Source organism: Rissa tridactyla, chromosome Z (genome assembly GCF_028500815.1).
Source record: "Rissa tridactyla isolate bRisTri1 chromosome Z, bRisTri1.patW.cur.20221130, whole genome shotgun sequence".
Lineage (NCBI taxonomy): Eukaryota > Metazoa > Chordata > Aves > Charadriiformes > Laridae > Rissa > Rissa tridactyla.
Window position 1 is genome coordinate 87507945 of NC_071497.1, and position 16064 is coordinate 87524008.

Here is a 16064-nt window from a genome sequence, read left to right on the forward strand (position 1 = left end):
CTCACCACTCCTAAATTAAAATGGAACTTTACGTTCCACTAGCATTTACGAATTGTGAAACAAACTAAATCTTGCTACACAAACCACTTAGCTTCATGAATCACCCCAGAGCGTTTGTTCATTTACCTGGTTAAAACCCAGCACTGGCTTACTGCTTACAGAGGGCTGATAAGAGTGATTAATATTTAACATTCTCAAGTTCACGTATGTGAAATAGCTCCAAGCAGCTATCCATGAGAATATCATACCTTAATTCACCGGTCATACTGGAAACACACGCGCATTTTCCCCACCAGAAGGCATATTTCACAACACTAAAAATGTATGTTGCTCTCCACCGCATCGGCGACCGCACAGAACTAGAGCACACCTCAGTCAGCACATTGTCAGTCTGCTGAGAGAGCCGAGCAGCACAATTACAACCTCTTGTATCCCAGAGGCACCGAAGAGCAGCACTGCGCTCGTAAAACCTAACAGCCTCAAAGAGCTGGGACGCAAGAACGGGCTCCCAGTGACCAAACCTGATGACGGGTGTCCAAACTGCTATGAATTTTTCTAGAGAACAGACCTTGCCAAATGCCACTCTGAGAAATGAAGCCCCGTCACAAGGGTAAACAACAGTCCAGACTGGCGAGTCCCAGAGAAATAATACCCACAGCAATAATCAAATCTAAGAGAAGGCCTGCGCTTGATACGTTTCAGACTGAGTAATCTTTAACAAAGCCAGACTGCAGGGAAAGGCTCCGTTCTGACCCCGAGCAGCACACGCAGTCTGTGCCACCTTTGTACAGCGCCGCTCCTACCACACGGTGTTAACGGCAGCTGCGTAGCATAGACAGTAGGATAACGTTCTAATGCACATTGGAAAAACATCAGCTAATATCTGGAGGAAATGACCCACTTTCCACTGGGGATAAAGATTAAGATTTGTATATGCTGTGTTTTGGTTTTTCCAGTCATAATAAACTTCCTCAGAAGAAAAACAAGTTTTCAGGAGAATTCTAGGAACAGCAGGTGAGTTCTAAATTTCATTTCATACAGAATTTATCCTACAAGCATAAAATTAATTTTCCTTTTAATTGGTAAGCAGAAAAGAATGATCTCTGAATCCCTTGAAAGTAGATAATGTTGAAGTGCCTGCAGATTGCATAGCTCAAGGGTCTTCACATGGACATGAAAATATCTGGTTTTTACTTGATCTTTATGTGAACTCAAGCCTATCTTCTATTTAATAAAAATAAAAATTAATTCACTGAGATTACTAAAACAAAGAATCGCATGTGTTGAATTGATATTTTGAATACAAAAGAAAAATTACAAGAGGTTGGAAAGCATTGTTTGATTTTAATGCCAGTAGAATGTATTAGCTTTCAAAATAAAAATAAATAAAAAACCAACCCAGAAAAACCAGGCTTCTTCACCTGAAGACTCCTCTGAGACTAAACATATATTTAAAGAAGTTCACATGATATAGAGAAAATTGTAGCTTTGTGATCTGAGCAACAACAGCAAATGATATCAATGATTCAGCAGAAGAGGGGTGTCATAGTGCATTTTGGGGGCTATACGGTGGCTATGAAATATAATCCCTATAGGGACTATTATAGGCTAATACAGCAGACACCTCGGTCCAAAAAAGTTACTGAAACATCTTTGCAGTATCTCCAAATAAAAATGTTTTCAAGACATAGATATTTAAAGTAGGCATTTGTGGCAAACCAAGCAGAACTTTCCTCCCTCCTCCCCGACTTTGGTTTTTTCATTTAAAAAAAAAAAAAAAAACAAACAAAAAAAAAAAACAAAAACAACACTCTTTCACAAGTGGATCTTCATGTCTCCATTTCAGAAAACAAACAAAAAAAATTAGTTCGACCAGCAACCTAATTCCTCTTTCGAACACTAATACCAATGAAATGAGATATTAAGAAGTGAAGCACAGAAAAAAGGAAGTCTCAAAATCATTTTCCTTTTAACTGTACAGTGAGCAAAACATTGCATAACCTGGAAAACCAGCGAGCTCATGGCAATAGATTTCAAGATCTGGTGATCTGGATTGGTACGTGATTATATACACAGCTAATTCCTATTATTTGCATCCAATTCCTAATAGCTTAAAAAAAAGTTAGGTGTTTTTCTTAAAGAGCTCATGCATTCAATCACTTATCTCACCCTCCCCACCCAATGAGACAACGAGAAACTCTTCCTTTTTACACTGAGCTCAAGCTGCTTTTGAAAACAAGCCCACATTTGCACAGTCACATATCAATAGTGTATTATAAGAATACAGACAAGGAACAACTATATTACTGAATGTTTTTATTCTCATGGCAGATATTTCACAGTGAGGTAGAGGATAGGATATTCTTTATTCTCAAACACCAGCAAAAGCATTCCCTGAAGCTTTGGTGAGAATACTCACTTAGAAAAAAATTTAAAAATTCCAGAGTTGTAGGGCATTACAACAAAAAAGTGTTTATATATACTACCATCCACTGCCTACTGGACAGGATAACAAGCCCATGAGTTAACCATTACGCCTTCAACACTGCCCTGATAGACAAGTCTCACGATCCACAACGTACCATGATGTACTTCAGGACTTCAAGTGGGCCCTGCCATTTGTTATGGCTCTGCTCTGCCTCCATAAGAGTGACGCACCCCTAAATACTGGTCTTCCAAACACTGTATGGGCTGAACAACTCCTCAGCAAAACTCAGCTAAATCGAGCCTCTTCCTCAGCTTCACAACATACCAGACCATGTTTTGACTAGGGATCCCTTGACACCTGCATGAGATCTGGCATTCTGTAGCTACCCTCCAGCCTTTAAATGGAAGGTCTCCAGTCAAGGAGGACTCACAAGCAACCACAGAAACTCTTGTCTCAGCTACCGGAACTCCAGTGTCAACGTTCCTGTTTCACATACAGTTAAGTTCTCCCATCGCTGCGGATGCTAGCCTCCCTCCCACTCAGGGCACAAACCCCACAGAAGTGGCAGCATCTGTACGCTATCACACTACCCGGAGGCCAGAACACAAGGCCACCTCCGATTCCCTTAACTACACAGAGATAGCATGAAGGCTGGGGGGAAGGGGGACACACACGACAAGTTTCCTAATTTCCCGTAAACATCCATTCTATAAAGGGCATCAAATTTAACACATATCAAGGGAACAACACCTCCTATTTCAATTGGCGAGTACCAGAACCTCAGATTCATCCCATTACAACCAAAGATGAAAAGTCTACTTACCTGTTGGTTGTCAGATTCCTCACTCCAGCGAAGTCAGTCCAGGAGAGCGGCCTCAAGACCTCCAGAGCTGTTACTATCAGTAAATTCAATACTCAGTGCAACAAGTAAGCTACTCCAGTTTAACAGAGACTATTCTGAAGACCTGGCCACACCGAGCCTCACCTTAACAGGTTCAAAAGTCTCTAGAAAGATCCCAGAGCCACCCTCACACCTGATCTCAGTGAAGACTCCCTAATTGCCTATTGGTCTAAACAGCTGTGTAACACTCAAAGCCCGTTTCTACAGCCTGTAAAGTAGATTAATAATTCCTCTTTCAATACTTTTCTTAAATAACATCACAATTCTCAGTGCTAGGCCAGAAATTGCCACTACTTCATTTTATCTTGAGCTCAAGATCTAATTTTCACTCACCTGTTGTTTCTATGTGCAAGTTATCTGCAACATGGAACGCTAGAGCCATTCAGGCTTCCAACTGAAAACCAGCTTCTGCTTACTGAAACAATATTCTTTCCATGGCATTAACAAATAAACTTTTCCTGTTGAAAGAGGGAGAGAGCTCTTTTACAGGACCAGCTACCTGCCTTTTCTCCCTGCTTTAGTCCTTTCTCTTTTCACTGTAGAAATCTCTTTTAGCAAAAAACGAGAACTCGCAATGCCTCACACTCAGCACCTGCATTAATCTAAGCAAATAAAGAGCAGCTGCACTTGAGAAGCCCATACCCTCCCCGACAGACACCTTCTGTTGACAGGACAGCAATTATCCATAGAGACAGACTAGAAAAAGAAAGAGCAGATTTATTTTCTCTGAGGTCTTGAAATCATGCTTTTGTGAAAAATACTTCAGTTCAGCAGAGCTGTGGCATCCAGGACTGGACTAACCACGTGAAATTCAATTTCATGCTGCACAGGCTAGTAAATTATCTGATTAGACTAAATATGATATCTGCGTAAAGTTTACATTTAGCAAGGAAAGTGTCTGCAACATCACATAAAGTAAATAATGACTTTTTTTAAATTTTATTTTATCAGTACTCTGTCTTCAAAACATTGATATTATAGCCACCTTATTTTTCTGTTTAATTGGAGGAATAGGTCAGAAGACTATAGAAAAGGAAAAAAAAAACAACCCACCCTACCAAACTGTATTTAAGTAGCTTTATCTTGGCTACTTCTTGGCTTTTACTTCATGCACTTTTAGCAGATAGGCCAGCCGCAGGGGGTTTTTCCAGTCACCATTTGGCCAGAGCCAGGTCAAACTGGCAGAGCAAGAATAGGTTAAAGCTGCAACATGAAATTATAAAAACTTTGTCTTCATGATTTTTCAAGAGGCCAAACCAATTTCTAAGTCTGAATTTTTTATCAAAAGAGCAAAAATGATTAAAAGTGTATGAAAGTCTATAATGAATCCTTTTAATTGTGCGAGCTGAAATGTTTCACCTGAAGCAAAGGGGAGGCAGGGGAAGGGCACATTGTGACTCCTTGCATCTAGAATGAACTTCACCAATGCCTGAGAAGTTTAAATAAATAATGATTAATTATAGTTGGCTACAGCAAGCAAAAAGTACTGAGTACCCTTTCCACCCTACTTCCAATGCTTTCTACCACAGTTAGCTTTTCACTACCTGCTTCAGTGTTGGCCGCTGGAGTTGAATTCACCTGTGCAATGCTTCATCCCCACAGACCTTTCTTGCCAGAAGGAGACATTTTGGTTCCGGGTGCCCAGGCCAGGCTGGCGCCTCACGGCGGCCTCTCCTCCCAGCACGCACGGCCAGCGGTGCCAGCGGGCCCAAACTGCCTGTGGCAAGATGGCGCCCTGGGGAGCTGGCCTCCTCAGCCCTGCCCCTTCCAGAAGGTTCTGCTGCCCCACCTGCCCTGACCCACCCCTGTCCCTGAGGCAAGGGGCTCCTGGCTGAGGTGACCCCGCCCTTCATGGAGCAAAGTGTGGGGCCTCTGCCCCACGAGCATGTGGCGCTCCGTATCTTTTCTGAGGTGGTTAGGCTGCTGATTAACAGCTTCTGGGACACCAAAATCTCTTCAAGTTCTGAGAAGAGGATTTCAATGGCTTTTTCACTTGCAAATATGAAAAATTAATAAAGTTGCTTATCCTCCTCTGCACAAAGACCTTCATGTTGCGCTTTGTCTACTCTGTTTTACCTGCAGCTCAGGTGGCGTTACAGAAAAGGTGGTGGATGCTCACCTCGAGTTATGGCTGCTGTGTGTGGAAAACCCTCAGGCGCAGCTCTGCACACCTTCTGTGCTCGGTGCAGAGCGACCATGCTGGTACATGGTAGGCGAAGAGTTAAGACAGTAAATTAATCTGTAGAGCCGAGAAGGCGGCAAATGCTGAGGGGGGGGGGGGTTGTCTTTTCTGAGGTGGGTGGCACAGGCCACTGCTGAGCAAAGGTTTGATTTACTATGATGGCAATTCCCGGAGATAATAATCCCACTGGAATTTGGACTCCAAAATGGTTTAGGGCAACAGTCTTGGAATGACTATCCTTTATTTACTGTTCTAAGATTAACCGTTCTGTATCCCACGTGTGTAGCATGTCAGTACCTGATGTGGTATGGAGGGGCTGCAGTCACGGACAGAGAGGTGGTGGCACACGTTTCTCTGATCACAGAACCACTTATGGCACTTATGACTAAATTCCATACATGTAATGGCTGCCAGACAAAAAGACGTCACTATACAGCAGCATAGTGAACTGATACTGACCCAAATTCAGGAAAATACTGTCCATCATGCGGGGCCGGGCAGGTTTATGGCCGTGCCCCTTGCTGCCGGCTGGATGGGAGAGGACGGCCTGTCCACCTCCCAGTAAAACGTAGGAAGGAAAGCAAGTGACAAAAATCTTATGTTCTTTGTGAATGTCCATTACTAAGCAGTTTATTTTGCTGTGGTTTGGGATTTATAGGATTAATGCTTTGCCTGAAATGTGTAGGCTGCAGCAGCAGTTGACAGGAAAAAGGAAGTTCTGTGCCTTCGATAACCGCTGATGGACAGTTAATTTCTCAGGCTAATGGAAGCAGGAGAGCCGAGCTGGGCAGGAGACTTGGTGCTAAGGAGCCGAATAACGGTGTTTGCAGAGGGAGTAGTTTTCCTGGGGGGTGGGGAGTTCCCCCCTAGGGACCGGTAAATAAACATAAGTTTATCTGTTAGCCATCTGCTTACATCAAAGGGGCTTAAATTCTATCCACAACTATTTTGCTGGGGAAACAGAAATTTCAGGGACGGTACATTGTTAGTCAGACTTTACACCCTTAATCTGAAGGTAATCCTCAACCTGAATTCTTTGTGTCAGATGTGTCAGATGGTGAATCGTTATGGGGAATGCCAGGATGATCGAGAACTGATGTAATGAGTTTGACGATTGGGAAACTCAAATCAATTTCGTTTACTGAGCCCCAGCAGAAATCAGAAGAGATCATGGTTTCCAGGTTAAATACCTTTGCTCTACTTTATACTGCTCTAAGTTAATCTTTCTCTATCTAGTAGTCAGAATGACCAGAACAGGTAATCTTTAACCACTAGCCATTGACTTACAAGGGTCACAGCATCTTCCTTCTGTGCTCTACATCGTCCTAGCACTACGTATGCCTCATCTTTGTCTATTATGTTGTGGTATTAGTGCTGGTAAATGTGCTTCCTTGAATGTCTGCGAAGGCTGATACCCCTTGAATACTGCAGTAACCTGGGATAAACAGATAAATACCAGCTTTGCCCACTTTGAGCCCAAGAATTCCTGTAGCAATTTCCTCTCAAAAATCATATGGTCATGTCCTAAACTGACGTAAACCAGCATAGATTCACTGAAATTGATAGGTCGTAGCAAGGGGATGAATGCAGTTACGTTGTTGGATACGTGTCAGTTTTCTCCATACAAAGATCCAGCCTAAATCTTTGACCCAGATTTGTCTGCAAGGTTTACACCAAGCCAGCCATGCCCACAGCTGGTGGATTGTAACAGGATTTTTCCATAGATGAAATAGCCAACCCCAGATCAGTTTAAGAGTATTGATTATATGCTCATTAAAGATAGAGCTGGAGTAAAGACATAAAGATACAACTCAAATTCTCGTATGTGAATGGCCATTAGTGCAACAGTCAAGTTCTGAGGCTGGAATCTGGGGAAGGAAAATCGTTAAACAGCAGGGTTCCAGAGGATTGCAGAATTGGGGTCTCCCTGGCCTGGTGCCTCAGCAGTTCCTTCTTAGACCTCTGCACCTTATAGCATCAGATTTTTCAGATCAGAATCTTTTGCTCTCCCTCCCTCCTCAACTGAGGGTCTAGTTTCGCATCTCCTCAAAACCGCAACCACCTTTAACCTGAGGTTTGTGAGAAATTAGCTGGATAACATGAGCTATCAGGCTATCCAAATGAGGAAGATGAAGCTCTTCCCAATCCACGCGCTTTTCCCCACTTACTCTACATGCACACCATGATCCGTCTCTGTGTTGTTCTTCCTTTCATATAAAGTTCAGACTATTCTGATTTTAAGTGTAGAGAAAAAGAAGAGTAAGAACTGATTGAGGTGAGCCTCTTTCAGGTCATGTAAATGAACCCCGATTTGAAAGTCTTCAGTTTGAACCGAATGGTGCAACTGGCTTTTGAAATCTTCTCTAAATAAACAAAGCAATTGTGGTTTTTAAGCCCTTTTAAAAGGCTTTCTAAGTGAGCTTTGTTGAACACGTGATGTATTTATGATCAAAATTAACCAGCTGCAAAAAAGGTTTATTCTTCCAAAGGGACTGATACTGCTCACAAACCCTTTGTAGGCCCATATCATTTCCAAACAGAATAAAACAATTCTCCTAATACACAAGTGAGATCTTCATACACAGAATACTTAACCCCTTTTTTGCCAAAATTGTTGTTCTTAATAGAAGAATTTCATAATTAAGGTATTGCAGAGCCAAACCATAGCTTCTTACTGTTTGCTAAATCTTCCCAGCATGAAAAACTTCCTAAAATAGCCCTATTTTTGCCTCTGTGGTAAGTTATTATTCCTTCAGTTTTGGAGTTGTTTCACTCTTTCCACATAGAAAAGACTCCCTTCCTCAGATTTCTGTTTCAGTCTTCATATCCCCCACATTTTATGTTAGAAAAATGACAGGAAAGAACTTTTGTATGGATCAAATTTCATTCTTTGTATAACGACACCTTAGTCAAGCGGAGCTATGCACATAAAATGGAATCACAGAAACACAGAATAATTTAGGTTGGAAGGGACCGTTGGAGGTCACAGAATTCAGTCCTCTGCTCTGAGCAGTGCCAAGTTCACAGTGAGATAATTTTGCTTGGGGTCATATCTACTTATTTTCAGGGTAGAATTTGGCCCCCAGATGAATGTGCAATCTGTATTGCATTATTTGTCCTTGTGTCACCTTTACTAACATTTAAACAAACCGGTTCCTTTTTTTTTTCAGGAATTTCCAAATAATTTGGCATTTAATTTCAAAGAATTTGACCCAAACCAGTCTGCAACAGTAATGAATGTTGCAATGCTGTTTCAGACTCTTACCGGCGGCTCCGCTCCACGTGTAGTGGGCAGGACTCCACTTACAATCCCAGATGGCCGTTTTGAGGAAAACAGCTTTTTTCCCAGAAACACACCCCCAGAAATATCAAGTAAGTGGTGTTTCCTCTGTGAGTAGAAGCTGCACATTTTAGTCTTTCTCTGCTGTTTTTGGATGGCATGTGGTATTTTGTGTTTTGTTGTTTTTCTTTTAAATTTAGGGTATTTTCCCCCTTTTTATGATTAAGCAAATTGTCAGATACCTTCTGTAGATCTAGAATGCACATCCATGTTTTCAGAATGGCATATGGAGTTTGCACACATATTTCCTCCAAAGCTTGTTCTACTATTACGGGCACACCGTGAACTACTACTACTACTACTACTACTACTAGTACTTCTGTTGTCTTTATACTGTGTGCCTGTACAAGTCCCAGGTGAGAGACTTTTCACCAAAACCCAAGCACTATCAAGACCAAATGAAAAGCAGCCCCTGCTTTGGTTTTCTAAATAGACCAAAGGCAGAAGGTAACACAAATGTTGAGAGCACCATGGAAAAGCCCTAGCCACAGGGACTCGAAGAGAATGGAATAGCTGTAATTGGGGGTGTATTTTTCCAAATATTACAGGAAGTCTATCAGTAGCAACAATCCTGGCACCGTTGGGCCCCACTGCGCAGGATGTCTGCATGAACAAAGAACAGACAGACACATAACGCTGCAGATGCTACCCTGATCCTGCAGAAGTCAGTGGAAACGTTTCTTTTGACTTCAATAGATCCTGGTTTTGTCTGACGTTTAATGATCCGCCAGATGGTGATTCACCCCAGAACTTCCCCAGTTATCTTCCTGCTAAGGTCTTTATAAGGACAAAAAGTGAGACTGTATCAGTACATCCAAGTGCGGTGTAGCCAGCTGAGATCGACACGCAGCCATGCTCTCCCATTCTTGTACAGCACCTGAAGTTAGGTCCAAAGATTACTGGCACTTTTACACTAAAAGCAAGTTAATCGGATTGTGTTGTTACAAAACCCTTCATTTCACTATGTTTCTCCAATATCCTGTCATATAGCACAGAATCTGAAAGCTAAAACTCTGGCATGTGCCCTTTTTCTTTTCCCATCTCATTTAATTTTCTGCTTCCCTACTAAATGTCACCTGTTAGCATTATTAATTTGTGCTTTGTGCTCATTAAAACCCTTTTCTTTAACAAAACTGGAAGAGATTACAGTGAAGCAGTCAAATCATCTACATTAAGCATCTAACACTGCTTTTACCACTAAGGTTATAAAATATGCCATCAAATCCCTAAGAATTATAAATTCTGGAGTTTTTCATAAGGGGGAAAAGCTATTCTTGACCTGTATATGCAGTGATAAGACTGCTAATAACCTATAAATATAGCTTCATTACTGCATAGAAAGCATAGTTCTTTTATTCCCGACTGCTGACGTTACTATTTGTGTTACTGGTGTCTCTGAGACTGGAGCTACCCTGTGGGTAGAAAACAGCATTTTAGGAAACACTAGGAGATAGTTCTTGCCATGACAAACCTGCAGCCCAAATACATGACAACCTAAAAGGAGAAAAGGCGTGCCACAAATTGGTAAAGATGAGGGTGCTCTAGTGGCTTCGGAGTGCAGGGCTTTTTCCATTACATGGTATTGCGTTACGTGTTTGAACTGGTTACGTGCAGGACCCTTCTCACACAAGGAGAGCTCTGGTGCTCAGAGCTTGCACACACTGGCCCCTTCCATCTCCCCCGGCAGTGGTGAGGGAAGGTGTCTGAACAAGGACAGGAGCTGCAGCTGGGTTCTATCCAAGCCTAGCTACACCAAAGCTGGAAAGCAGGGAGAGTCCAAGATACAGAATTTTTTCCAGATTTGGTTTTGCAGTGGTTTTCTGCTGCCGGATGGACACATCCAGCCAAAACCAGTAAAGTGACCTCATTCCTCACTTCTGTGAGGTATTATATTGAAAACTTCACTTTTCTTAAAAAAAACCCATTACTTTTACTGAAGACTGTTACAAAATACATATGTTCTAATGGAACAGAAGCATGGTAATAGAGGTAAGCAATGACGTACTAATTAGTTTAGCTAACTATCAGGAAGGTTATCATACCGAAAGTGTGATTTTAATTCATGTTTAGAGAAATCTCAGGCTCAAATCCCATACTAGCCTTCACAAGAAGTGTGAAATTTATCATGCCCTGAATGCGGGGGTTTATGCAATGGTCTAGTTGTTGATTATCAGGATGAGGTCCTGAATCGGGTGTTTAATTCCTGGTTTGCCATAGGTGTTCAGATAGGCTCAACTGCAGTCAGACATTTTCCCCCATCTCACGGGTGTGCTGGAAAGTAAAACCTATTAAAAATGAGACAGGATCTTTGAGAGTTCTGAAAATACCTGTGCAGAAAAGACAGTAAATCAAAATTAAAAAATGAAAAAAGATTGGTAAGAGCCAGCACTGAACAGGAAGATTAGCACTGCAATCTGAGGAACTGATGAAACCAGTCTCGCTGGAAGAAGTAAGCAATTAATATGAAGACAGAGTAAATACCCTTCATCTCAGATTTAAGCAAAACAGGCAGCTGAATAAAACCTATAGTGTGCATTTTCCCCTACCCACATATGCTCTCTCTGAAGGGACAGAGAAAATTGAGATTTCAGAGCGTTTTTCCATTTCTTAGTCTGTTTGACTAAAGGTGCCTCTGGCTCTGTGCAGTGAGGGCCGTCTCCCTCCCCCAGATCAATATTTTAATATGACTTATCAGAAAGAGAATGAATTGTTTACTTTCAAACCTCAGGATCCCATAAAGGGAGAGGGAAAGGTGTCCACTGGAAACAGAGGCTTTCAAGAGCTGACCGCTGCTGGGAACTCATAAAAGAAACCCAAGACCTCCAAAGACCCGAACACAGTGCTATTCAGCAAAGCGCCATGCGAGAGAGTCCCAGTTCTGACAAGCCCTAGCGACACACCAGAGCAGCATCAGGCAGTTGTGTCCGACGGTAAGTGCCTTCCTGCGCCTGATTCATGTGAGGAAAAGGAAATGCTAAAATGTACTAATAAAAATAAAATAGTGCAGGTGAATTTTGAATACAAGGCACTTCAGCATACCAAAATATCCGCAAATGCCTGTGGCCCGTCTGTGTAATTTAACTGGTTTTAATGTCTTCTACATCGTGATCTCTGCCTGCACTTTAAAGAGATTAGGCTTTTATTCGTGTCAGTGGGCAAGCCACCCTAAATGTTTATTGTTAAAAAAAAAAAAAGAGCGTCAGGGAAGCTGACAGTAAGCATGGTTAGACTTCACCGGTGTTACAGGAATGCTTTCAAGCCCAGATATACAAAAAGGACAGGTTCTGTGATCCATTAAAATGCTTCTTGAAAAACCCTCCTGTTCTTCACAATGATCTCCTCAACTGGAACTTTCCAATAATAGTCTTTACACAAACGTCTAGCAGAAGAGAAGCAAAAAGTGGTTTGGTTTTTTTTCTCTGATGTTTATACTTTGCTTTCTCTCTGTAATGTCTAGTAACTTTCCCCTTGTTTGGGGTTTTTTTTCCCCCCATTGCAGTACTAAAAACTAGTGCCCATTTCTCTTTCTTTCATTACCTTTTGTCTTGGAAATATTCCTGTTGAATTGCCAGAAGCTTCCACGTAGTTGTGGAACTCGAAAACTGCTTGCTTGCCCTGCATCATTTGCCTGGCTCTCTACTGTCAGACACATTTCACTGTACAATCTAGAGGAACTTCTGCCAGGGCCCTACTGCTCTTTGCACGGCAGCTGCCAGCAGTTGTCAGCCTTTTCCTCAGAGAGCTTCATTAGAGCAGGATGTGTATGAGGAAACATATGCGGGAAAAACACTGATATTGTGATGAATTAGAAAGTCACGTACAGTACTTGCATTCCTTTGGCATTCGTTTCTCATTATCACCTATAGGCATGGGCATATTTATTAAAAATAACCTCGTGGACCCCAGGTCTACAACTGCAAGCTGAATCCTAACTAGACAGAGTATGTTCTGGGTGTGACTCTGTATTTGCCATCATTAATTCAAAAGCCTCAGGGCCACTTTGCTGCACAGGGTGTGCTGCAGCTCCGTACCTTCTCTTAGAGATGTCTGCCTTGTAGCTGTGATTTCAGAGTGGCCTAACCTGCGGATCTGCGGATCTGCCTGACAGCTCTGCCTATGCGTTCAAATGCACAACTCTCCCACCACAGCACATACAGACTCAAAACAGAGACAAAATCAGTGAGAGATGAAAAGCGCTTGGAAAAGCTTCAGCCCTGCCCAAGCATTTATAGGCTTTTTTCCTTGACAACGATGAGAATGACAGAGCAGTTGTAATAACCACCTTTGAGAAACAAAACAGGTTCATTTCTCTGCTGTTTACTAGCCAAGGGGCACTCAGAACTCCAGCTCATACTGCCAGCTCATGTTTTCACCCAGGATCGATTAGATGCACTTGCAAATCTGCAGTTAAACTAGTCCTGAGCCCCGGTGAGTCTGCACTGACCGATCAACACTGGTTGAACCAGATTACATTTAAGAAAAAGATGCAGAAAAGACACAAATTTGGATCAAAAGGTAAGGACTGCAGACAAAATGATTTGTTACACTGCGCAGGGTGTGCTGGTGGTTCAGACGTACTCACTACATGTGGCAGTCACCTAGTTGGTACGTGTTAGTGTCTCCTCTGCTGGCACTTCAACTTTGGATGCTGCAGAATAGAGTGAGCTAATTTCCCTACCTGATGATCTGTACATAAACATCTTTATTTGAAAGCCCTGTGCCCCTGTCCTTAACCGTTTCTTATTACAGCTCCTTCCACTCTCTCAAACCAGGGCTGCTCTTTCTGCATCCCTTATTTTGGGGCACACAGAGCCGTGCTTTTCGCAGATCGCAGCATGCCCTGATTCAAGCTAAGGACTGCCTCTCCTACTTACAAAAGCCGATATTTTAAATGGCGACTGCTTGGTCTCAACAAGTACAGAAATGTCATTTTCCTCCATACTGTACCGCATTCAGCATACATACCTCAAACATTGAGATTTTACAAAGGGGTGATGACAGAGGTTTGTGCCTGTGTCTCGTTTCTCAGCTGGAATGCTGCTGAGAGCAGCGCAAGAATAAAGCAGGGGCACTGAGGCTGTCACGTGTGGCAGTGACCCACCACCAGGGCCCTGAACTAGGAAAGATAAAAACTGGGAGTGACAGGGAGGCTAAGCCCATGGGAGGAGTTCTCTGAGCATCTGAGAGTGCCTTTTGAATGCTTTAACTTGCTTAACCGTCTTTTGCTAAAATGCAACCGGATCCAGAAGACTATTGGAAAGTCTAGTTGTATTACAAATGGGTAACAAATGCTCCCAATTATGTAAAAATAGGAATGCATTTACCCAGCTTAAAAAAAAATGAGATGGATAGTGCAAAAGCATTATAGCAAGATGTTCCATCCTCATCTCTTGGCACAGAGAGACGTCTCCATCTAATCTTTAGCATCGTGATTCCTCAGGTCTAACACAGCTCTATAAAAGTCAGGTGCTTATTCTGAGCTGTCTCCATGGACAAGAGAAAGACACAGGTCCCTGCAGAGCGTGATTCATCCCTCCCTTCATAAATCTCTCTCTTAGGAGAGGACTTTCTTTCTCAAGGTGCTTGTCCATCTCCTTAGGAGAGATGGGACCTTAAAGCTACTTCAAAGCCCACTCAGAGCTCTACAGCTAACTGAGACAAAATATTCACCTCAAAAACATTCGGAATCCTGTCTCCCACTTCCTTGATGAGAATCCTGATGTACCACGTATAAATATGCATAAACATGGTCTTTTCGCTGTGTTTTGCAGATCTTTGAAGTCCCCATGCTGAAGTCTGCGCTGTCTGTGTATTACTTCTTCCACGGACTAACGATCCACTACTACCAGAGCTGTGGAGTGTGACAATGGTGTTTGTGTCCAGTCTATCAAACGCCATTATCACACTAAATAGCTACTGGTAGACAAGACATCAATTCAGAAAAGAACGTGAACTGTAGCAATACGTTTTCCCACCGTGCTGAGGAATAAATAACCTTTTTACATGTATGTCAGGATGACTCTGCTCTTTCTTTCATAAGCAACCCCACCATGTGCTTTAGGCAACCCTGCTCTAGCAGGGGAGTTGGACTAGATGATCTCTAGAGGTCCCTTCCAACTCTGAAGATTCCGTGATAACATGTGGGAAACACACCCTCTGCTACGTGCGCTTCCAGATTCCCATCGTAAAGCACACGAGTCTTCTTAAGGAATCATCATTACAATGTCATCATTAGGAATGTGGATTTCAGTGGAATCGACGGGGTTGCGATCACCTCTGAAAAACAAGGCCAGTTTGGGATTTTCTTTTTCCCGTTGGATTGACTGTGACAATAGAATACTGAAGCCAATTGGGTGATGTAGTGAAACTCTGGCTCTTATTCTGACACCAAATTAAAACATACGTTTGGAACTTGAATTGACTGAGAGGCTCATGACATTTTTCAAACATTTGCAAAATTCTGGTAAAAAGCTATTACTTCTAACTCGAAACATCATTTATTCAGGTTTCAAGTGCTTTCAGCTTTGTTCCCTTCCATTTCACAACTGTATGGATGATTTGAGTCTGTGTAATGTTTTCACGGCAGCTCCTTTCCTCCTCAGCCTTTGATTGAGAGAGAAATGAAGTCCCTTCCCTCCTTCACCATGCCTGGGGTGCTTTCTAGAGAGTCTGTCCCAGACTTGCTCGCCCTTCTCCTGATTACTGGCGCTGCCGTTTTTCTTGTTTGAAGACCATCTTAACACTGTTTCTCTCCTCCCACTCAGTGCGCCTCACGTGCTGCTTGCCTGAGACAGTATCCATACCATTTCAACAGAAAGAGCTGGAGATGAGGTCTGTCAGTTTGGATGAGCTCTACCATTTGCAATGTCATCACGGCTTATTCCACTTGATTCGGTGTTTCAGAGATGCAAAGCATGAACCACTGCTGCTGGTATTCCAGCAGTGGAATGGCAGTACAGGCTCCCCAGCTTCTACTTGTGATGTTATTAAAGGAAACCCATTTCAAATATTCAGTCAAACATCCACGTGGGAAACAGTTCCTAACCTTCCCCTGGTGCTCTGTGCCAGGACAGCAGTGTAGATTAATTCTCTCTTCCTATTACTTTCTTACTACTGGGCTCTTAAAACTCAAAAATGAAAAGTTATTTACTGAGGCTTTTATTGTAGAGTAACATGACCTTTCCAACACCCACACAAATATTAGATACACTGA

The 16064-nt window shown here is 42.5% G+C and overlaps 1 protein-coding gene and 1 long non-coding RNA gene across 12 annotated transcripts in view; one reads left to right on the forward strand and one right to left on the reverse strand.

Moving 5' to 3' along the window:
• The window catches only part of LOC128903014 (alpha-protein kinase 2-like), an 89680-nt gene that overhangs the window by 25628 nt on the left and 47988 nt on the right, over positions 1 to 16064 (reverse strand). The window contains exon 11 of one of the 9 annotated variants that reach the window (XM_054186867.1): positions 3252 to 3324. The exons of the other annotated variants lie outside the window; for them this stretch is intronic. Within the exon in view, the coding sequence (XP_054042842.1) occupies positions 3285 to 3324 (40 nt within the window). The 3' untranslated portion in view covers positions 3252 to 3284. The remainder of the gene's footprint in view (positions 1 to 3251; positions 3325 to 16064) is intronic. 9 annotated transcript variants of the gene reach the window in all.
• Positions 357 to 14894, forward strand: LOC128903018 (uncharacterized). Of its 3 annotated transcripts, none has more exons than XR_008463945.1 (5): positions 357 to 1014; positions 5412 to 5531; positions 8682 to 8883; positions 11580 to 11781; positions 14623 to 14894. It is a non-coding gene; the product is annotated as an uncharacterized LOC128903018 (long non-coding RNA). The 3 variants fall into 3 exon arrangements; XR_008463946.1 differs by having other exon boundaries at positions 360 to 1014; positions 8769 to 8883; XR_008463947.1 differs by lacking the exons at positions 357 to 1014; positions 5412 to 5531 and adding an exon at positions 5613 to 6692.